Source organism: Hylaeus anthracinus, unplaced genomic scaffold, assembly GCF_026225885.1.
Source record: "Hylaeus anthracinus isolate JK02 unplaced genomic scaffold, UHH_iyHylAnth1.0_haploid 11982, whole genome shotgun sequence".
Taxonomy (NCBI): domain Eukaryota; kingdom Metazoa; phylum Arthropoda; class Insecta; order Hymenoptera; family Colletidae; genus Hylaeus; species Hylaeus anthracinus.
The window spans coordinates 1,462,568-1,485,604 of record NW_026534330.1 but is presented as its reverse complement, the minus strand read 5'-3'; the positions used below and the strand labels follow the sequence as shown (position 1 = coordinate 1,485,604).

General features: G+C 45.5%; 1 protein-coding gene across 11 annotated transcripts in view; it reads right to left on the bottom strand.

The window, feature by feature from the left end:
* Window positions 1–577: 577 nt before the first annotated feature.
* The window catches only part of LOC128886310 (protein sprint), a 70,319-nt gene continuing 47,859 nt past the window's right edge, over window positions 578–23,037 (bottom strand). For 7 of the 11 annotated variants that reach the window (XM_054141027.1, XM_054141034.1, XM_054141035.1 and 4 more), the window contains 15 exons: window positions 15,598–15,721; window positions 14,085–14,276; window positions 11,937–12,121; window positions 10,782–10,960; window positions 10,602–10,688; window positions 9,856–10,424; window positions 9,030–9,729; window positions 8,491–8,961; window positions 8,172–8,316; window positions 7,838–8,061; window positions 4,012–4,472; window positions 3,711–3,842; window positions 3,375–3,617; window positions 3,096–3,288; window positions 578–3,022 (listed from right to left, as the gene is read on the bottom strand). In XM_054141027.1, coding sequence (XP_053997002.1) covers window positions 2,919–3,022; window positions 3,096–3,288; window positions 3,375–3,617; window positions 3,711–3,842; window positions 4,012–4,472; window positions 7,838–8,061; window positions 8,172–8,316; window positions 8,491–8,961; window positions 9,030–9,729; window positions 9,856–10,424; window positions 10,602–10,688; window positions 10,782–10,960; window positions 11,937–12,121; window positions 14,085–14,276; window positions 15,598–15,721 — 4,009 coding nt within the window. In that variant the 3' untranslated portion in view covers window positions 578–2,918. Of the gene's footprint in view, window positions 3,023–3,095; window positions 3,289–3,374; window positions 3,618–3,710; window positions 3,883–4,011; window positions 4,473–7,837; window positions 8,062–8,171; window positions 8,317–8,490; window positions 8,962–9,029; window positions 9,730–9,855; window positions 10,425–10,601; window positions 10,689–10,781; window positions 10,961–11,936; window positions 12,122–14,084; window positions 14,277–15,597; window positions 15,722–22,033; window positions 22,304–23,037 lie in introns of those variants that run through there. The other 4 variants (XM_054141030.1, XM_054141031.1, XM_054141029.1 and 1 more) reach the window with 4 other exon arrangements.

Below are 23,037 nucleotides of genomic sequence, written 5' to 3'. Positions count from 1 at the left end.
ATTTTCGGTATATTTATTTATTTAAAAAATTTAATATCAGTTAATAATTAGTGTTCAAATCAACAATTAGAAGTTTAGTTATGATAGTTACGATATTAAATTATATGAATATGCAGATAAAAGTAACAAATATCAAAATATGTGAAAAATTAGTTCGGTCGCCGCCGCTAGATGGCTATAGTGTTTTTGTGTCCATTAACGTGCCTATATGCTCTTATTTATACATGTATATGGTATAAATGTATATGGAAATATATGATTGCAATGAATGTTATAAATAATAATCTATAATTTTTAACAATTATAGTACTAGTCATTCCTCTGGGACAATGATGCTATCCCATTCATTACTTCAGGATGGTTGGTTAGCATAATCTTTGATATGGTCGAGTTCAAAAAAAAAAATGCTTTGGGTGCAAAGACTATTTGTTCGAATTGTTCTTTTCTTTCAGATTGCTCGGTTTAAGTAGGCTGGGAGCAGTGTAATCGCAAGTCAGTGATTGGATGATTTGACTCTTTAAATCAAAGAATTTGGCGTGTCCATTGTCCACACCATCTTAATTCAACAGCGTTCGAATTATATAAAAGTTTTTATTGAGCATAGTGTTACATGTTACAATAGTAATAATTATAATAATATTAATAATGGTGAAAGTAATGATAATCAATGATATACCTTTCAACAAATAAAACTATCACGATGTTACATTTAAAAACGGTACTTTTACAAACTCCTGATTTGTAATCGGCTTGACTAGCATATTAGAAGCATTAACGTTACAGTTAATCGTAATCAATTAGAGAAGGATCGAAAGCACGTTTAATACGGAGGGACAATTACGATAAACAGGTATTAAAAACGCTTTGTAATAAATTAGGTATGATACGAGAAATGTACAATGATAAATCACTAATATTATTATTAGACGTATCGAGAGCTACACATCGTTCATGAAAATAACGTGCAAGGCTGATTTGTACGAGTTTCAGTAGTAAAATATTTTGCTCCTCTTCTCTTTAACAATTTTTGTCTCGCTATCCCTCGCTTTATTAAAAACACTGAATAGCTGTTCGTTAATTAATTTCACGTTTTTTTGTGAGATTATTTCCACAGCCTTTAAGATTGGTGACCAAATCAGCCTGGCAGATTCGGAAAAGAGAAGGAGCGACACGCGCGTAAGAAAACGTCCGACAGATAATAAAATATGTGTACAACTTCCAATAAATATGCGACGTTCGTCTAAAGTACAGATTGCTTATCCAGTAATCCGCCGCGTCTCGTACAAAGTACTTAAAATAGATTCTAAACTAGTCTTTCGTGCTTTAAGTTTAATTAATTTGTATCAGGAAGTTTCTTATGGTTTTACTCGATTATATTTTAGGCTTGAAGTGCCTATAAAAGAACACCCAGTTACTTCCGTTATGTATCCATTTAAAAACAATTGTATCGTATTAAATCTGATTTCTAAATTCTTAAAAGGTTTAAGGTTGAAACATTTTATTAAAGAAAGTTACGCGTAGAAATTTAGTAGAAATATTTTTGTATTAATGGCATTACGTCTTTATTTACTAATTAAAATATCACAATATCTATGATGGAAACGTAGAAAGCGAAGATATTTTTCTTCGCGTTTAAGATTCCTACGAGACAAGAAACTGAGATGAATTATTTTGTTTATTTGAACGTTAACAAACGTCACTCGCCACAAGGTTTTCACGTGTAAAAGATTACGAATATGTATAGGCATTCTGTTTTAGGCGCTTCACCCTGTAGTTAACATACAGTGATTATTTGCAGAATGAGCTTCGAGTTCGAAGAGCGTCTACGATTTTTCTGTGCAGAATTTTCATTGCGAGAAGTTGAACAAAATTCTTGATCGTAGCATCCTCGATTCGAACACTATTCGTGTGTACATACACGAAACTTGATTGATCGTTCGATTCTTGTTAGAACTTTACAAAATACTGAAGTAATACTGAGTAATATACGATGATACCTTTTTTCTCTCGTTGTATTACATTACGTGGACCGATCGCGAAAAGCAAGCAGTCGGTCGGGCGAAATTTCGTGAAGGTGAAATAATCCTAGTATTGATTAACAAATTGATCGTATAGAGGGAGAGAGGGGAGAGAGAAAGAGAGACGCGAGTTCTCCGTTTAGCCAACTCAACGTTCAAATACCTGCTCGGCAGTAAATGAGATCCGAATGAATGTTAACGGGCCGATTGTATTTTGTTATTTCAGCTCAAGAATCGATCCTTTGGCTCTGCGCTAGGGTGAATTTTTTCATCTTTGAAATATTCATCTTTGTTATTGCTAGTTAACGAAGTTCGATACGGAAGTTTATTTTACTTTCGATGCTCGTTGGAGAAGCATCGAAATAAAACGCGACGATACCTGTAACTATATGTATATCGATGACTGGATGCGTAATAATATCGTTCTAGATTAGCATTCGCAACTCGTTGGATTAATACTTTGCGAATAAAAACGAAGACGAACATGATTACATTTATCATTCGCTTGTCCTTTCGATGAAAAGCTTTGGTCGTATTTAAGTACACGGACTGTTCCCGATAAAATTCCGTATTTTTTCGCGCTTATATTGACGCATCGTTGCACTTATATTCTGTCTACACTTGGCAGTGTTTAAATCTTATTAATTAAATTAAATCAATTTAATTAATTAGGGGGTTTGTGCTCGAGATTGTATAAGAATTTGGAAAATGGAGAATGAGGTTTAAAGTAAAATAGTGCAGTAACGAAATTAACAGTAGCTTTAAATTTTCGTTAATTTCGTTACTATGAAATCGAGATCACTGATTCTTACTGTAATACCTATTAACCCTTTGCGGCCGGTGCCGCTCGACGAGCGAGCGTCTTTGGACGGCTATTTGCCGACACGCGTCCCCAATGGGTTAAGAGGTGGTTTTTGGCCAGGCTATCTTGGCATCGATTCGCTTATAAGCGAAAAGGCAATGAGAGAGCTCTTGTGGACATTCGTGGTCGCCAAGTAAAGTTTCTGTAAAAGAAGGATTCGTTTAAATTTATCGATTAATGAAATCGCAATGATATATAGGGTTGCGACAGCTTACCTTCACCGTGGACTAACTTGAAGAGACCGTAGTCTTGAGGATTGGTGCACCTTATCTTATGCGCAAGGATACGACAAATTTCTCTAATGTTCATGTTGGGTCGCACTGGTAGCGTTCTGGTGTTTAAGGATCCGTGCAGTTCGTCTGGTACTAAGATTCGCAGTACGGACGAGCAGTCAGGTGTTCCGCATCCCTAGAAAAAGTAGTAGACTCGAAATAAACATTTCGCTCGTTATAGTTAAAAGATGATGTCGATCTTGTCGATATGGATTCGCTTACGTTCAACGTGGACATCGTTCCTTGGCTTGACTTGAACGTTTTCAAAACATGAACTGCGCTGGACAGCGTTGTCAGGTAGTAACCTCCCTCACCGGTGAGAAGGGAGGGATGAAGCAGTCCCCACATATACTCGGCTTCTACCTCGGCGTCCACGACTTTTCCGCGGACTAAGACCCAAACGAGAAGAGGTAGAAGGTCGTCTGCGCCCAGCGTTACATGTCGGCCAGAGTTTGCAAGCTTTACCTAAATCATCGAGCAACGGGTCGAATGGTTAATCAACACGGTTTTAGGCAACAGAATCAAGGTCCGACGTCAAAGTTGCAACGGTTTACATACGGAATTGAAGATCGCCGAAATGGCTGCGAGGAGATTCTCCAGCTTATCCAGAGGCGAATCCGCCTTCTGAAGACGATCGATGTACTTGAGAATTCGCTCCAAACTCGGTTCCGAGGGAGGAATGATCTTTGGCTGTAAACGTAGAGATTGATACTGGATTTGCGGATTGAGCCTATCACGTTCAAAATATGTTAATTTTTATGCTTTCAGTGGTTTCGTATACATGGCGTATACGATACAACGATACTAATTCTAAGAGAAACACAGCGACACGGTAATATTTTTTTAAACGACTACTAACTCGAACACCGAGATCCTGAACGTGCTTTCCCTGGGCGTGCAGAATGTTCTCGGCAAGGGTTTGCAGCGAGCCAGTGGCTGCGTAATGCTCCACGAATAGTCTGTAAACGTGTTCCCTGAGCGGCCTCACCACGAGGCCCATCATCACTCCTTCCAGAATAGCGTCCAAATTTAGAAACTCGTTTGGTTTCAGCTTCAGTCTTTCCTTCTCCACCTCCTTTTCGAACTCCCTTTCGCCGTGCTTCACCAGGTAGTTCTTCATGCCGGACATGAACTGCCGCATATTCCTCATCACGACATGAGGACTGGCTTCTTTACCCTCTTTCGTACACTGGATGAAGTTGTCGATGTTTTGAGAAAAGGTGGTCGTTTTATCTGCCGCCAGTTGAAGAGCGTACAACCTTATGGTAGATCCGGTGCCACCGTTTTCACGGTTTCGGAGAGCTTGTAGTCGTGGTGTAGCTGGAAATGGTTAAAAACATTCCAATTATAATAGTATACTTGTTAGTATATTATTTAGTATTACTTTGCCAATATATCGATATCGATATCGATATCGAATGCGATCAACGGACATTGTGCTCGTTAGTATTGGATGTTCCTGTAATACTTGATAATGGTATTCGACAAATGCAATTTAAACTTTTTTAACTTTCTATCTTAGCTAATACATTCGAGTATCGTCGCTTTATCTTATCTTTAACGATAATAACTACCAATACCATTCGAAAATAATCAAACTATGTTAAAAACATTGAAAATAGACTTTATCCGTACGCGTGCTTATTATAGCGATAAAAATGTCATTTTTGTTGGCTATTGGGAAACATCAGCGATGTTTACGATAGTGACGAGAGTCAAGTCACTTACGTTTAAAAACTTGCACGCTATTTTGGAATCGCTTGCAAATGCACCGGAACCATCTACCTATTTTTCGGAATATGCCTCTAGTCTTCGAGGAGAGGCTCCTTCTCTGCTCGCGTACCTCCGCCTCTACCTCTACCTCCACCGAGGAGTTTATCATCCTTTACAACCAATTAGCAAACAACTTGGAAGGCAAATCTAACCAAACGGTCGCCCAGCCAATTTTTCCTTGGAACGATTAAATCTTTCGACGTTTCATCGATCAAGGTTGATCGATCATCCATTCCTTCGATCTTATTCAATTGTTTCCACAAAAAGAGAACAACTCGCACGAGTTTTTTTGTTTTCGGTGAAATTCGAGCCAACTTCCGGATTCGATAAATTGTACATTATGTAGTTGACTCCATTATCTCTCGGTAGATGTTTCTTTAGTTTGGACGATCGATAGCGAGAAGGATACTTCCGGTCCGAATTATCGAGCGTGCACAAAACTTGCAAGATCTTCGATAGAGTTTCTCGATATTGATTCTCCTCGAAATTACATCTCTTCGATGCAATGATGTTGTGTACATTCCCTTGCTCGTCGAATCTTGAACGGGGTACAAGATTTTCTTTAAATTTTCTCATCAACGAATTTTCACGAGAAAATCTTCCAAAAAGTATCGTTGCTTCTTTTGTTGGACACCTTTTTATCGTCGATATACCACCGTATCGGATCGGATCGCATTACATACATCGAATCGCATCGCATCACATCGCATCACATTGCGTCGCGTTGGTGGGAACAAGAAATCGTTCTTATTCACCTGTCGCACTTGATACATCTAAGTCAACTGCACTTTCAATTTCAAAGCGTTAACTGTATTCGTCGAGGATCATCGAGGCTCGAATCGTTTTCGACGATCGCGATCGAGACCCATCAACAGACTCATCACGAGCCTCGAGACGAGGCTGCATCGGCGATGGGCTAGTTGCCACTGTAGAATCGACAGCGTTCTCGCGAAAGGTAGCCACTTCGTTGCTCCGACATTTGATGGCTCCAGAGGGAGGGGCGCGGTTGTACGATGTACGCCCTGATCATGTTGCGAACGACCGCGTTTCTACGCAATTTTTCTACTCGATGTACAAGGTCTGCGATATTCCTTTCCTGTTCTTTTTTCTTCTTTTATGAGTTACAACAAGTAAAACGTACATCTGTTTAAAATTGTTACGCGGAAAATAAAGAAAAGGTTACGGATAACATCGAAAGGTACCACTACGTCGTGTTACCTTGCTCGAAGAGGAAACGATTCGATAAGAAATACGATTGTCCACGTTCGACAAAGAGTTGCGAGGTAGCGAGCGGTCGTTTGACTCACGGAATATCCAGCCTTGTTTTCAGACATGAAAACAATTTCTAATACGCCATTGTATATCGCGCGGCAGACATCTCATTGTCAGAGTCTCGACTCGATACGCGTTCGATGAATTGTCTGTGCACGTGAACAACCTGTGAAACCTTGCTATCGACGCGCGATGCTCACACTCAGATTAAAGTCGATATATGTTACTCAACGATTTTCCCGAAGTTACCTTTCGAAGAGATTAACGCTCTATTAGTAAATTGTTAATCGTTCAACAAAACACTTTTCAGCAAAAGTTGCATTACATATTGCAACAGATATGCGCGACGTTATTAATCTTTTGGCAAACAGTCTCTGATTACTCGATAGCTTATCGGTACATAAGTAATTAGTGTAACAGATTGTTCAAACGACTAATAGCGTCACGCGTAGGACAGATTCTGCTAGATAAGCTTTGCCAATTAGGTCATCTAGTACATATTCGGAACGAAACGCAATAACATTGCTCTTTGTACCAAAACATTACCATTATCGTATCAGAAAAATTCGTTAGGAGATCATAAGAATTTTTCGAGTAGATGTCGAGCAGAAAATCGTTTGTACGCCGCTTCTATGCCAACGGCGCGCGCCGACGCAACGTAATACGCTTGAACAGTCAGACGCTCGCGTGTCGAGAGTGACATTATTTGGACAACAGTGGAAGTGCATTGTCACGTGCACCGAGTATGTAGAGATACGTATATCGAAGACTGTATTCGGAAGGTCGGATCGGGCGGTGAGACGCGCGTGGCTGTCGTTCGAATGTTACGTTGCGTTCTATAATGCGATAGGAAGATCGAGAAGAAAGAAATTGCGCATGATGCGTCAGACGGAAAATCTACGTCGTTGACGAACTCGAACAAAACGGGAATCGAGTAAATGTGTGACGATATAGCGATCGATTAGGCTGCCAAAGAAAATCCGGTCACGGTTTCTACGTTCCGATTTCGTTGATTATTTCATCCGCCATTAGTCATTACCGATTTCTTCCATGCCCTATATTATTTTAATCGTTGCTCGCTCTCGTTTCTTATCTGTATCAACCAACGCGTATGTACGTTACGTACAGAACACGCCACCTAAATCGTTCGTTTTAACAATTATTTGAAAGATTAGCGAGTTTTCTATTTGTTTTTTCTTTTTCAACCGTTATTCGTTCTCTACGCGTTCATTCGTCGCGTTAATCCATCAAACTCGACGAGAAGTTTATTCGACAAAAGGATCGCACGCGAGAAAAGTGTTGACTTGTTTTTTACAAAGGCCTGTCACGTGGACCGCGAGGAGGAACTTCCACTACGGAATTTGCATTACTTATCGGCCGTGAACTTTATTGGATAAGCCCCAGCCGTTGTGTAACATGCTAATCGTCGAAGCGTTGTCAGAGTTTCGTCCTTGTCGTTTGCAAATTATTACGATTCGCGATGTTCATCTATCCGTGGCATTCTCCTATGCAGCCGATCTCGATACACGATACGTTAACGATAATAGCGATACGGACGAAGACAAAGACCGCGTACGGATAAAGAAATATCACAGGGTATATACAGAAATCACGGTAGAGAATCGAGAGAGCAAACTCACAAAGAAGGGAGTCCAGGCGTTCCTTGATGTTCTTGTTCTTCCTTTCCGCGTCGCTTTCGTCCGTCTCTACGGGCGTTTCCCATTCGGAGGAATCGTACATTTGGTCCTTCCTAGAGTCAACGGTGTCTTCTTTCTCGTTCCTCTTCTCGACGTTGTCGTACGAGGAGTTTCTGTCGCTGTACAGCGACTCCGACGTGTCCGGTGGTTTCAACAGCTGTGGGTACCTGTCGAATTCGCGAGAAAATTTAACGAACGCGCGACTAGGGTCGATCGCGAAATTAAACCAAGATCGTTGGTCATCGAACCAAAACGAGCAATCGGGTCGAATGCTTACCGTTGGAGAATGATACTTTGAACGGTCAATGTGTTCCCAACAACGTCTTTTTCGCACTCCTCGTCCGGAAACTTCCTGGCCACGTTATCGCCCTCGTAATCCACATCACAGTCGTAGTCTGGCTCGCAGTCGTCCCCTTCGTTACCTGAACACGATACATAGTATACATATACATATAGTATCAACACGAGGTCGAGTTAACGATCGAAATCCGTAAAAGAAATTATAACGGTCGTACGAACACGTCGATGCGATTATAGAAGAAACGACAAGGATTATCGCGTCGAGTAGCGTTAACTAGCTCGTAGAAATAATTTACCAATGAATTCCCAGCTGGAGTCTACAGCCCAGGACGTATCGTTCAACATCTTCGTTCTGATCTTTGGCGGCTGGACTGGCTTTGCGCGAGGAATCTTCTTCGTCTCTTTGGTGCCGAGTCGTTTCGCCAGATTATCTACCGAAGATGATATCAGAGGCGTCTTGTCCTCAGTTTCCTCCGATTCCTCCCAATCGATCGGATGAAGCTGATTAGGGTTTCCGCCTGTCGGTGTTTGCAGCCAACCAGGCTCGCTGTGTCGGTACTTGTTCGTCGCTGGGTTGTTCCGCGGCCGTCTTCTGGGTATTACCACTGTATTTTGAGCGATAGCGTCAGCTGGTTCCGCGTAAAAAGGACTGCCTTGTTTCGACTCTGGCGTCAGAGGGCTGTTGCTTTCCGATTTCGTCAGCATCAGTCCAAGCTTGTTCCTCGGAGGCGTTACCGTACTCGGACTGTTTAACGAATTCGCGCTACCTGTGCAGAGAAGAAACGTTATTGAACGCGTTATTGAGCAGCTACGCAATTTCAGTTAAAGTACTCACAAACTCGGGATAACAGATCGGGTCTCCTTCCCATTCCTGTTTCCTCCGGTGAGCCGTTCCCCTGGTCGGCAGGTTTGACCTCTTGCATAGGTTTGAAACTGCTGAACTCGGGGCTGGTCGTCTCCCTGTAACTTAGCTTCTCGTTCACGATCGACTTTTCGTTACGCACGATCATTCTGTTGTTTCTCGCTATCAACTGTTCATTCGTTGGTAATCGATCGTTCGAGTTCCTCTCGGCCGGATTCAACGCTTTCTCCGGAACCATCAGCCGATCGTTTGAGTTTCGCAACCGTTCCTGACAATTCGTGGGACCATCGTTCCGTGGAAGTTTGTCGTTCGGCGAACAGGTAGAATGATTCGATTGATCGGTCGTGTTCCAGATGTCTTCGTAGTCCGAGATCTTGTCGCCCGGCGAACTACGGTAGTACGATTCCAGAATGTCCGACTCTTGATAGTGTTGGGAATTTTTGCGAGCCTCTCGATCTCGCCTCCGCTTCGATTTGCTCGTACTGGAGGGTGTCGTCGGCGAGAGAACGTTGGGCGTTTTGATGCCGGTGTTTGGGACTAGCTTCGACATCGGGGAGAGCACGGGCGTCGTTGGCGACAACGGAGATTTCACGGACAAGTTCGAAGCGAGTGATCTGTTGGAGGTTACGCTCTGGGGGCTCAACAAAGACGTGTTTGGGTCAGATGGAGTATTCTGTAACGAGAGAGAGAGAGAAAGGGGGAATATAAACGAAAATTAGCGCAATCGCGGTGAAAGGGGAAGACTAAATCCTCGAAACCTCGAAACCTCGAACTTTCAATCGTTTGCGAAGCAAATCACCTGCGAACCGATGAGCTCATGCGTCTGGTTTACGTTGAAGGTCACCGTGGTGGTCACCGTGAAATTGTTCTGCGCGTGTCCCGGCTTTGCCCACCTTGGAGGCGGCGGAGGCGGCGTCCTCGCGTTTTGTCCGATCGCATGGTTCTCTCCGACGATGCTCCTGAGGTCTGGCAGCACCGGTGAATTCGCGCAGGACAGGTTATTGAACGTAGAAACGTTCTGGTGGACATTTGAAAATCTGCTCCTACATAGCTCCATCACCGTCGAATTTGACGTTTCCGCGGTGCATTTCGCCTCGTAGTTGACCTTGGGGTCTTGAACGGGGCTCAGCACGTTGTTCTCCACGTTATGGACTATCGGAGAGGGACAACGCACGCTCTGAACCAGATTCGGCGAGATGAGTTTCCGCGAGAGCTTATCTCCCGGGGACATTTTGTCCTTTTTCTTAGCGTCCAAGGGCTCGTTGAAAGTCGTCAAGTTCAAAGTGTTGGGCGGTGTTGGCCGCGGCTGCCGAGGCAACGACGATACGAACGTCGATGTGGCGACGGTGGTCGTCGGTGACGAGCTTCCTGCGAGCACATGTAACGCATCTATGAGAAAATTATTTTCGTCCGCAGCCACTTTGAGTCGAGCGGGTTTTCCAAAGCACGGAACATTCATTGACCGTTGCACGGATCAAAATTCTTCGCGTCTTTGTCCCAATTACTTTTCTCGAAAACAACAATTAAACCAAATCAAAGACTTACGCGTATCGTGCGATGGTATCGGCGCAAGGTTCAGCACTATACTTTCCGTTGTGGGTGTGCGAACGTTGTTGTTATTGTTGTTGTGGCCTGAAAATAATTGATCAACTATCAGTGGTAACGTGCCGAAACTTGGCGAATTATTGAAATGCTTTCATCGACTTTTACTTGGATTAAACTTACCGCCACGAAAGCTACTCAAGCTCGAAGTGTTGCTGCTGCTACTTTCCGGCGGCTTCGGGTTTGCCATCGGGTATCTCCAGAATTCCTGACCCAAAAGTGCCAACGAGGAGAGTTGCTGCCTATTTTTAGCTTCGCGCATCGCCCTTGGCAGTATCAATTGGACCGGCAATTCGTCACTGCTTGCCAAAGTAAAACAAACAAATTGAGGCGAATTAATACTTGGCAGCCTGTTGGCCTAATGGAATCGGTAAGGCGATTGGTTTGTCGACGGAATCTTCCGAATTTTATCCAACGATAATCAAACAATAATAATAAAAGTTAAAAGAAGAAACTGTCGAAACCTCTGATTGGATCGCACCGATATATCGTTAACGCGGCGAGGTAAAACGCCCGGAACGCTTATGAATCATTAATCGAACCGTGTAAAAGGAAAAATGGCGCGTCGATTATCATGAAAACCAGGTTTAATAGCGCGAACGTGGCTTTCCAGTGCTTCCATTAGCCGCCTAAATTATCTCGGGCCACGATCGAAGCGACTTTCACCGGGCAGGTTTCGTTCGCAACTCTGCTTCGCCTTCCACGCTCGAGAATTCCATAAATTATGCAACACGAGAGATCGCCGCCGGTCTAATCCTCGGTTTCGTTGCGATGTCGCGGTATAATTTAGATCGAAAAAGAAAATAATTTCGTGGCGAGTAAATCAATTTGTTATCGAAGGCAAAGAGGAGGGGCGTATTCGAGTTAATAAATCGCGATCGGCCGAGAGAAGCTATGATCTACGAGCTACAGATCGGACGGGATCACCTGTGGTCGCTCAAGGTCGTTTCTTCTCTATATTTTCAAGATTGTCACTCGCGGCCTTACCACTCCAGGGCGGCAAACGCATAGCGCGAGACTTTAGTTTTGTAGCAGAAAAGAAGGAAAGAGGAAAGAGGAAAGAGGAAAGAGGAAATGGGAAACGGAGAAGTAGGATACAGCGAAACGGTACGGTGGAGAGGATAGCGTGTTATCGGTGGCCTTGAGCGGCCAGCTGAGTTTGCAAAGACTCTACTGTACTGTACTGTACTGTACTATACTATACTGTACTTGTACTGCACTGTAACGGACGTTGGCATCCGATCGCGCAGAAGGTGAACGCGAAGAGAGACCACTCACCAGCACTGAGAATAGTGGGCGATCAACGAGGGGATGTTGTCGAACCTGTTCTCGCTGGTTTCCAAGCTCAGCTTCCCCTTGTTGGCTTGTATCAGGTAATGTTCGATGTACGGTCCCTTTCCCGGTGGCAATCGTACAGAGAGGGCCATCGTGTCGGTCTGACTCGATTGGCGGACGACAAAGTTCTGGAAAGAACCAAAATCTCGTTAACTTTTCGTCGCGTCGTATCGTCGATACGAGATTTTTGTCGATGCGATACACTCGACTGCGTATTTCCGGCCTACGAAAGGTTTCGTGCAATCACCAGCCACGTTTCGACGAGCCGTGAGACGAAGGGGTCGGGGGACGGGGGACGCGGGGTGTCTCGCCTATGGAGGAGTAATTGCGAGCGGCATTGTTTTTCGCCCGTGCAATTCGTCTGTAGCCCTTGATGCGATAGGGGGATGGAACGGACCAGGACGATTAACAAACCTGGAAAACAATGAACCACCGAGAAAACAATGCTGCCACAATGGCACAGCTCGTTCGCAGTCGTTTTCCTGCTGATTACAGCCCCCCTCCCCTCTCTCTCTCTCTCTATATATATATATATTTTTTCATTTACATCGCCTCGCTTCCCTTATTCATCGGCTAGAAAGAGAAAATTGTTTAGCGTGAAAATATTATTGGCGCAGGCGGAAATTCTATCCGGGATTTCCTTCGCTTCCAAGATTCGACATTCCACAAATCCACTCTTCGCTCGAGTGACGCCTGACCCGATCTTGACACTTCCCTCCCGTCTTAGTCGTTGCATCATCGTCGTCGAGGTGTCTCGACCTCGTATTTAAATGTTGGCGAGTCCTTATCCGAGTCTCGATCTCGTTCGATTCCACTTTCGCGCAGGCATCGTATCGCCGCGCCAGCGCCGCGAAAAAGCCTCGATTTCATCTTGGTGCAATTTCAAGTAGCTCTCGACCTCGCTTTCGCTACAATCTTTGCGCGAGGGTCTTCGCCTACTGCCTGGTCTCGATCTCGTTTCGAAACGGTCTTTGCTTCGTCTTGACACAATCTCCGAGTAACTCGACTACTTTTTTCTCTAGGTTCCTAGCAAAGCACTCGGTTATCTGACGCTTCGGTGCGGGTATCTTCTCGTCGACAAAGAGTTCCAGATTTTCGTGGGACCACAATCCTATCGATTGGACAACTCGGTACTTTAACGGTACAACGTTGGAGATAGATCGACGAGAACTTGCAAAAACTCGGTTCTAAACGATGCGACGGAAACAACGACACAGTTAAAAACAAAGAAATTTTTCTTTGCTCAGATCGATCGAAACACACCGTTTGCGCGGTAACCAGTTCTCGACGACTAGCATTGTTCGATGGTTATCTCTTCCTCCGATCTCGCGATGCATCGACCATGTGGCGAAGACGAACAATCGAAACGAACCGTGCACGGTATACGGAGAAGAATAGAAGTGTCGTGGTGACCGGTCCCGGACGGAAAACCGTGTCGATGTCTGACGCGGTCGTGATCGTCGTCGAAAGTCGAGATCGAACCATTCGATCCTACATATTTAAATCCACAGCAAAACCACCTGGCTCGAGGGTAAACTTTTACGAGGCGCACGATACGCTAACAATGGCACTTGTTATGCGTATTTACAGCGGGGTCGCGGTTTGGAACATCGCCAGAAGTTTAGGTTCTCGTATATTGCCAGGGCAACGTCTGTCGTTTGCATTTACTGCATATTAAGCCACACCGCGCGGTTTGCCAAACGGTCGATGCATCGGGAGATATCTTGGCTACGCTCGATCTGCCCACCGGGGACGATAGCATCCTAACGACCTAACGACGAACGTTAATTGTCCCCGCACGTATCGTATCGCATACACGGGTACATCGCCAGAACTAACTGGAACATTTCTCCGCGATTCTTTCGATGGACGGAAACCTTAGGGAATTGGGTCGCCGTGTCGCGCCGCGCCGGACGATCAAAGCTACGCCAACGACGCGGCGCCGGAAAAGTTTGAGGTATCGTTGGAGCGATTTTATCGTTCAAGACTATGTGTTTTCGGCGAAAAATTCTTTGCAGTGGGTAGCAAATGGGGCTGCTTCGAGGCTTGCAATTTTCTTAGCCCTAATCGATTACGTTCGAGTCCACTCACCCCTTCCTCTTTGCCTTGCAACAAGTGGAAAGCACCGGCCCTTTGGATGCCGGGAAGGAACCAAATCGGATGGGAGCGTATAAGCCTCTCGATCAGAGTGATGTCGCAGGCGATCTCGCTCCCAGAATCTTCCGTGGAGTTGGAAGATCCGCCGGAAGTCGCTGAGCCTTCCGAGGAAAACGACTCCTCGCTCTGAAAATATACGATTAATTCGGTTAGATACTAGTTTTCTTTCCTGACCGTTACAAAAGTTGCATCGAAAGAGAGGCTGATTCCGGATAAAGCCAAGGGAAAAAATTACGGTTCGTTACGCGTTGCTTTAGTCGGGAATTGTGCGGACAAAGAAAACGATAAAAAGAATACGGACACAGGGGTGAAGAAGAGTTAGAGAAGAGGGGACAGGGTAGGAAAGAGTGAAAAAAGGGAGGAGAGACAAACGAAAAAGTCGGAGCAGCAAATTAAACGATAGCTAAATAAACGATGCTCGGGGCATTGGCTGCAAATTGAGATAACCGGTAAAAGTCCCCGGTTTCCTGGACGACGCGCGGCCCGGTATAATACGGCATTAGAGTGTATTGTACGACGACTAAAGAGGATTTACACCCCTAGAATTGCGGCTTAAGGGACCGACATTTCCATACTCGTAGATGACAGGTAGTCGCGAGTCGTAACAGGAGGATACTACGCTAGAAAACCAACTGTTCCCAATGTCTCCATTTTCGACGAAATCTACTTTAGTTTGTTCGGCGATTGGCATCGGTCATCGATGTCGATCGATGCCGATCGTTTTTCTCGGATTACGTTTTTCCTTCATCGATCCTCTCTATTTTTCAACTTTTTACGCAAACACGTCGGCGAAAAAGCGGCTCGCGACCCCTTCGTACTTTTTATCCCATGTATTCCAAGGAATATCGTTGGGTTATTCGACGCCGACGGACCGTCGTGAAAAGATCGTTAATTCAACCGGTATCGAAAGCTGCTCTCGAAATTTGACTATGTTCGCGAAAAATGCTCGTCAGCTAAATAATTCAAAATCGATATCGTATATTCGATACCGGATAGAGAGACAGCATTTCGTTTAATTTATCGTAACGGTTAACTTGCATAGTTACGTTCGAGGGACATTGTTCGATCTTCCGTACTGCTTTTTTCCACAGGGGTAAACGTGAACGCAACGGGTTATGGGAGGGGATCCGTGAAGGGGTTGCCGCGTGCCAAGAGTTTCGAGTGTAATTTAATTTGAAATGCAGACTGACGCACAACGACGTTTCGGGTTAAACGGATTAAACGAGAACGTGCGATGCGTACCGAACACGCGCTTGCGGCTAATTGGGAAACCCTTAATTGCTTGTCGCGAAAAGTATTAAGCAGCCCTGACGCGGTGCGGAGCGGAGCGATTTTTTAACGATTCGGTAACGCGATCCCTTCGTAAAATTTTTAATCGAACGACCATTCATACATTCGTCATTCGAAGATGACGTTCGAAACGATTCTCTCGAATCGTTCGTCTCACCTGTACATGATGTAGCTGCGTAAGCTGATGATGTTGCAACGGATTCGGTGGAGGCGTGCTCGGCGAGCTGACAACTTGAACGGTTCCGTGTTGCTGCAAATACGGTTCCAGGAAAACATCGCTCCTGCAACAAGAAAATAGACCTTAGACCAGACTAAATCGACGTACATACGTAAGTCGAACATCACATGGAAAAAATAAATTATGCTTCGCGGTACGATTAACATGACTAACAGGGCTATTGGAAAACTAGGTTGCACGACTATGGTGGGAGAAGGAAAAAAGCCAAGAGACAGTCAGCGACATATGATTACCTTCTTGCTATTATCGTTTGCGACCAGATTATTATTTTCGCTAGAGCGAATAATTGGTCCGTTACAAAGTGCTCAGGTCTTGCACTCGAATCGCGGACAGAATCGCAAGTCTAAGTAAAAATGAAGAAACTGGCATCAACGGTGGATACCCAAATGGCAGATTCTTGTTACCTACTTCAAACCGCGTAACTGGTCCGGTACGGGTAATCGGTTAGAAACTCGCAGATAAATTCTCTGTGGCACGGTGGTAGCTAGGAAGCCAGTTAGCCAGACCGCCTCAGCTCCAAAGGTATAATGCCCGCTTTGTAAACGGATCTCGATGCTGGCGTAATTTCCGTCAAGTTGCCCTGGGAGACACCGCGCGTTTCGTATACGCGAACTTTCCTAATCGATTTCGTAGGTCCTCTCTCGAGCGACGAACAACCACGGAATTTCCACAGGGAGAAGAAAATTTGCAAACGTTGCCGACCCTCGCACGGCTACTCTTAGTCGCGAAAGCGTATCGTATACTCGCAGCAAAGATAATGGACGTCCGAGCAGTCGATTAATCTGCAACGCGAAAAATAAGTCGACGTCGGGGTCGTCTAGCCGCTAGACGGATGTCGCGTTCGAGAAAATCGATGCGACGCGACATAACAAAATCGTCCATTGGCGAGCGGGTGTATTCGAGAGAAAAAAGGACGAAAACGTCGACCGGATGTCGACACCGTTTTCCTAAAGACGATTTATGTCGCGCGTAGCCAAGTCGAGGATTTTTTAATTGCGACGCCGACAGCCGATTCCCATCGAGGATTGGAGTATCAACTTTCGATAGAAATTTCGAGGTAGATCAGATTAGCCTTCCTCGTAGCCTATAAAGTCGATAGAAAATTCAACCAAGGTTAATTTCAAATTAATCGAACCATTTTGTCGGTTGACAATAAGAGCAGCGTCGAGACGCGAAAGCAGCGAACGTGGTTTGAGATGGACCGTTCAACTGTCAAACGCAGAGGACACGATAGAGCGCAGACCGTCTACCGGATACCGGATACCGGATACCGGGGATGGCGGCCACCAACTTTGCATACGTCGACACCCTTCGAACTCGTACGATATTCAGCGGCAGATTGCGACAAAGTTTGCTCGAAATAAATACCGTTTCAAACTTTGGCGCACGATGCTAAATGGAACGCGCAACCGCGCCAATTATTCTCTGGGTTCTGACGCATCTCTACAGTGGCGCAAATTAGTTGCGATGCAACGTGTTCCCATTGAAAGCAACCGATCGCATCGCACAGTGGCTTCCTTGTTTGAACGCGATCGAGCTCGTCGCTGACCGATCGATAAACAAACCGATGGAAATCGAGTGCACAGTTGGAACAGCCTTACGGATTATCGGTTGACTTGGTGGATATTTTGAGAATCGTTAAAATTTGTTGGTACGACGCAACGTCACACGTTCGTGGCGATAACGACGAATCGTGACATGCAACATGCGAATGCGACGAGCCGAATTGAACTTTACTTTCCGACGTGGCCTGTTCTTTTCGAATCTCGGAAATTTCGATGAAACGTAATTCCCGGCCACGCGTCAAATTGGCATCGGTCGGTCGAAAATAACAAAGGGCCAGCGACGCGGAAGTTACGTTCCTGATTCGTCGACGAGGACCGTGTTCGTCGTCTGCGAGATCCGACGGGGGTTGCCATGACGACTGGAGGTTCTCGACACGTGGTCCAGCGGGTGGCTCGTAAGGGTAAAAGAGATTTTTACGTATTAACGAGCGAGCGTGCATCGAGCCTGCACAAGGTATGCACGTTCTCGTGCGACCGAGCAGGCGAGCAGACGCTGGTCTCTCTTCCTGGAACGCGTCTCAAACGAGCGAAATATCTCGAGTACGATGGAGTCTCAAAGGAACGCGAGCTCGTAAGGAGGAACTCTCCTTTGCTCCTTTGCTCCTTTGCTCCTTTGCTTCGGTTGCGCTCAGTTTTGCTTTCTTTACGAGTTTCGTAGTCTCGAGATGTTAATTCACTATAGTCTGCCAGGAGAGAGGATAATTGTCGTCGACCTAGCATTCGCGGCTCGAGTGTTAGCCACTCTCTTTAAAAAAAAAAGAAGGCGGAGATCCTTGTAACAAGTTGGTCCTCGTTTCGTGTTTAACGCAACAGACATTCTGAATACCGAAGAAAATGTGGTTGGTTCTCATCTTCCGAAGTAAATTTCCTCCATCAGCGTTTACATTCGGTTCGGCTTAGGTCCGTCACACGGATTACGGTCAACGCGATATTTTCAGAGAGCATACAGTAATCGAAAGAAAGAAGGTGAGAGTGGTAGTGTCGTCGTAACCCATGGCATGGTCGGTAATCTCGTTGTCTACGACCGACGCCGACGCCAACGGAACCTTCGAAATGACAAAGTTTCTACATTAGTCCAACTTCCTAACTAAATGATCGGCACTCTGGAAATCGCGTGGCTCGCCGGTAGAGGTTTAATCGACCGGAAGCGGCGTCCTCCTTGCGAGAAACAAGACCGGATATTGGCGGAAGCTGTTCTTCTCCGGACGCGAGGACAATTACGTTCCCTGGTACGAAGCGGAACGAGATCGCGCGTCCAAGACAGAGTTGTGGCAACTCTGTAGGAAAGATTACGGTAAAGTATCAACGACTGCGAAAATATCACTTTCCAGAAATGACGCACGGCTAACGTAATTTTTTGAAGAAAAATATAACCGACTTGGAAAAACTATAATTGCTTAAAAGTATAAAGTAATTTCTATTTAAACTGCATTGTTACTCACCAGCTCTTGATGAATTCGGTCGGTTAAAAAACACCGTTACTTACGCCTCGTCGTCGATCATTTTTCTCGATCATCGCAACGCGCAACGATTCTCGCGCGAGAGTAGTCAAGCGTAGATATGGGTAGACGGAACAAGAGCACGAAACGCAGAGTGGAATAAACGAAACGAGCGAAGGAAGCAACAAGGAAGAAAAAGGTTGCGTTCAAGACAGCCAAAGCGCGACTCCCGAGCACCAGCTTCTTCTCCGGTTTCTCGTGGAGCGAAACCGAAGCCAAAGAGCGACTCTTGGGTTACATGCCAAGAGCAGCGAAGCGAGCTTGAGTTACTCGATGCAACACGCGACACTTTGCTCGCTAAGTACCTCCACGCTCTGTTTCGGCTCTCGTACCTGTCACATCGACGCCCCCTCGCGCCGCGCCGGCCCGTCGTTCAATTTCGTAAAGGACAAAATTTCGACGTCGACGATACAACGGTATGGGCTCGAATGACATCCAGAGATCAATCCTGTTCATTGGCGACGAAAACAGGATGATGAAATTAATTGATTCGACAAGTTTGTTCTCAAAATCAGCGCGCAAATGTAGCTTTGCAACCGTGTCCTTGTTATCGGGCAACCTACAACCTACGATACCCCGCGGGCCGTCTAGGACGAATCGACGAAGGACTTTGTCCTAGGGTTCGATGGATTACACGACATTTCAAAGGACTCCGATATTGGTCGCGCAAGGAGGGTATAACGTATCTAGCTTTCCCCAAGGATTTCGAAACGACTCGATTTCTAGAGTGAAAATGGGCTTTCTCCCTTGCAGCAGTAGCTAGAGAATCCTGCGTGCCCGGGGCTCGCATCGATACTATTATCCTTTCGACCATGCAAACGACACTTGGTTCCCGGCAAGTCTATCCGTCGCGGCGCCGAGGCCAAAGTCGGCGTTTCGGGTAGAAAACTGATTTTACTTCAAAACGCTTTTTTCTCGAGTCGCGTCCTATCCATCGATCGTGCCATAAGAGTTTCCCAACGGATATCGGACCGCGGAAAATGAAAGGGAAAGTCGGCGCGTTAGCCACCGCAGGATTAAACGATCGCGTCCTGGCCTCGTGTCTCGTTACATTAGACCGAAAGTGGCGTATCGTGTTTCGCGTGGTTTCCTCCATTTACTCGCACGACGAGGTCCAAGCTTTTCTGCTCGGCTCGGATACGCTTCGTTGCAAGAGTAATCTCTAGCGATTCCTTCGTTTTTTGTTTCCACGTTTAAATTCTCGCACGATGTCGCGCGACAAAACGGCAATTAAATTGTTTGTACGTAGAAAATGAAAAATGTCGACTAAACGCGCTACGTACTTGTCCTTTATTCGACAAGAAACGTTCGTTCCAACCCCTGTCGCGATTTCCAAGCCGAAAAAGCGTGCTCGCGCGGGTGCATTTGCGCGTACATCTCGAGAGCTGCGTTACAACGAATGCGACCGGCCGCTGTCAACGAAATAGGGTCGTAAGTGGCATTAACGCGACCCTTTTCGCCTCTATCCCTCTTCTTCCCTTCGTTTTATCGAAAAATGTTCATCGTTGCGCCCGCTGCACGCTATTCTTCGATTTGTCGGCAATATAATGGAATACCGGATTTGGAATTTTTCGCCAAGTAACGTTATCGGTGAGAACGAGTCCGCGAACGTGTAGAACGTCACACCTATAGGAGAGTTTTCGGAAAACATCGATTAGCCGAGGATCGTCGCCGAGTGACTGATCTAGCAGAATTTCTAGGTATGTAATACGTTTAGTCGGAAGCGCAAACAGAAAACGTTCAGAGTCTCAATGAATCATGCTGCGATATATGTATCTATCGATATATAATACAATACATATAACAATTGCGTACATTGCACGGAAGTCGAAGTCGATGCTTAAGCTCATCCTTCTTTGAGCGACTAATTAGCTCGATCACGATACTACGATGCCGTTACAACTTGTCTTTGCGTCGTAAACATATTTTTTAAATAGGAATTCACGTTACGCGAAAAAATGCAAAATAACCTTGCGAATCTTTCGAAAAGCCAACACTGTTTCCAACGTCCCTCGAATCCATCGACGCACGCGTCAAAGTTCCAATGCGACCTGTAATAAACGTATTCGCGTCGAAAGGCTTCTTCGGAAAGCCACGAACCCATACCGCCCAAGTGTGATATAAGGGGGTCGTAAGCAGAATTTAAGCAAGGTTTCGTCTTTAATGCGCGAACGCGAGGCTACGCGCGCAATCTCGTTCCGCCTTTTAAGTATGCTTTTCACGCATTTCACGCATTTTTCGTCACGGAAGAAATATTGTCTGCTCGGTAACCATCCGACATCGCGTTCGACTAATTAATTTCCGCATCCTTCGGCCGCTCTGCTCCCTCGTTCGACGACCAGGAAGAGGCAAAGCGAGCTGCTCGGCTCGTTCTTGGGTGGAATTTCGTCGAAACATCTGCAAGGATCGTTGCGAGGCATCCGTTTCTCAAACTTGGACGCTTCATCTCGCGGATTATTGCGTCGCATTGTTTAATTGCGAACCACGCGTAGACGATTAACCTAATCGAATAGGACTCGACGGTTTTCCAAGAGCCAAAACCTACGTTCGACTCTCGGAGACTATCTAATATTTCGTTTCAGCCAAAAAGTGCCGAAAAGAGAGTTCCCCGATTAGGCGTCCGCGAGGGATCCTATCGAATCGAAGCCAGGATCCTCGAATGGAACGGTAAAAAGAGGACGAACGAATCCCCTTCGGGGTCTATTCGCGGAGAACTCGAGCGGATTACGGCTAAGAGGCTTACGTAAGAATAAACCGAAGGGTTTCGCGCGGTCGACCACTTTGCTATCATATTTCATATTAACCGCTCTGATGAAAATCGATTTTCCTGCGGTGACACGCCAGACAACCCGTTTCATCGCGCACCCTTCTTCGCGATCCTCTTTACCGATATACAATCGATCGATAATATTTCGATGACGCGCAGAAAGGCTACGGATATCTACAAGTTTTTCAAACTTTTATCCAGCTTTCGTTGAAAGTAGCAAAGCCGTTAAGGTGGAGGATTCTGTTTCGAATAGGATGCACTCTCTGTGTACGTATAGAAAAAAGCTGGGTCCGTGAAATTGTCCATTTCTGGCGTTGGTCGTCGCCTATGGTCCACGGTAGACGCTCGCGACGAGATCAATAAACGCAGGTGCCGGGAACATCAGCAGAAACGAGCGCGATCCCGAGACCAACGGCCATCGATTAATAATTAACACGCGGTCGCGTGGGTTGCAACTGAAAACCGCGATAGCGTGCAACAGTTTTTCTTAGCACCACGGTTGCCGTTCATGGGGAAAAGTTTACCTTTTAACGCCGATCTCCGCGTAACGTCCTCTCGTCGTGCGAGTAGCCACGCTCCTGCCGCTCCCTGGATTCGTGTACAGCGTCAGTATATCGTTGTTAATGTTGCTCAAAATTGGCGGCAGCATTATTACGATCCTGTCTTGCATAGGTTCTTGCAAATGGTTCAATCGTAGCAACGCGTCTTACCGAGCGATCAAGGCCAGCGTCATTTTTCTTCTCTTCGTTCAGCGGATACGGCGATGGACAATTTTCGTAGCGCTCGATCGAAATCTGAGAAGAACAGGTGCGGATCTCGTATATGTACATCCGTGAAAGCGTCTTCTTCCGTTCCGACCATAATTCCGGAGGAGGAAATTCTACCAGCGATATTTTCATTCAATGGATCATTTTCGATCGTTGAAAATCACTTTTCTCGCTTTTATTGTCTAGCGACGCAACACGTTGCATTTTTTAATCGATTTCCGTTATTTTCTCCATAAATTCTAAAAATAGCCGAGTACGTTCAGAGGTCGGTAAAAAATGCTTTCAATTACCTCGGATCGTAGTAGATGCAGTTTCGGCTGCCCATAAAACGGTTAAATTGTTTCGCGAGGGCGACCAAGGTAAGTTAATACGAGCGAGAAGAATTATCGCGGCATTATAAATGATTTAACGGCGTGACAATTTATCGGTGACGTTTCTCTCTCCCGCAGTGACCAGGTTACGCGGCAGAAGAACGCGTTGCATAGGCTGCAATGGAAATCGGCGTGAAATACAATATCGCATCGAGTTTCAATGAAAACAATTAACGTTTCGTTGTCTCGCGAATTTAACGGAGGATACTCGGAGCTCTATGATCGAAATTCTGGAAACGGCCGGACGTACTCGTAAAAGAGGGGAGCAGTGCTCGTAGAATGGAGCGTTATTACCGATACCACCGCAACGAAAAGAATCAAGAAAAAACGGAACAGAGGTGCACGCGATTTGTGGAGCTCCTCCGATATTGGACCGACAAAAAAAATGGC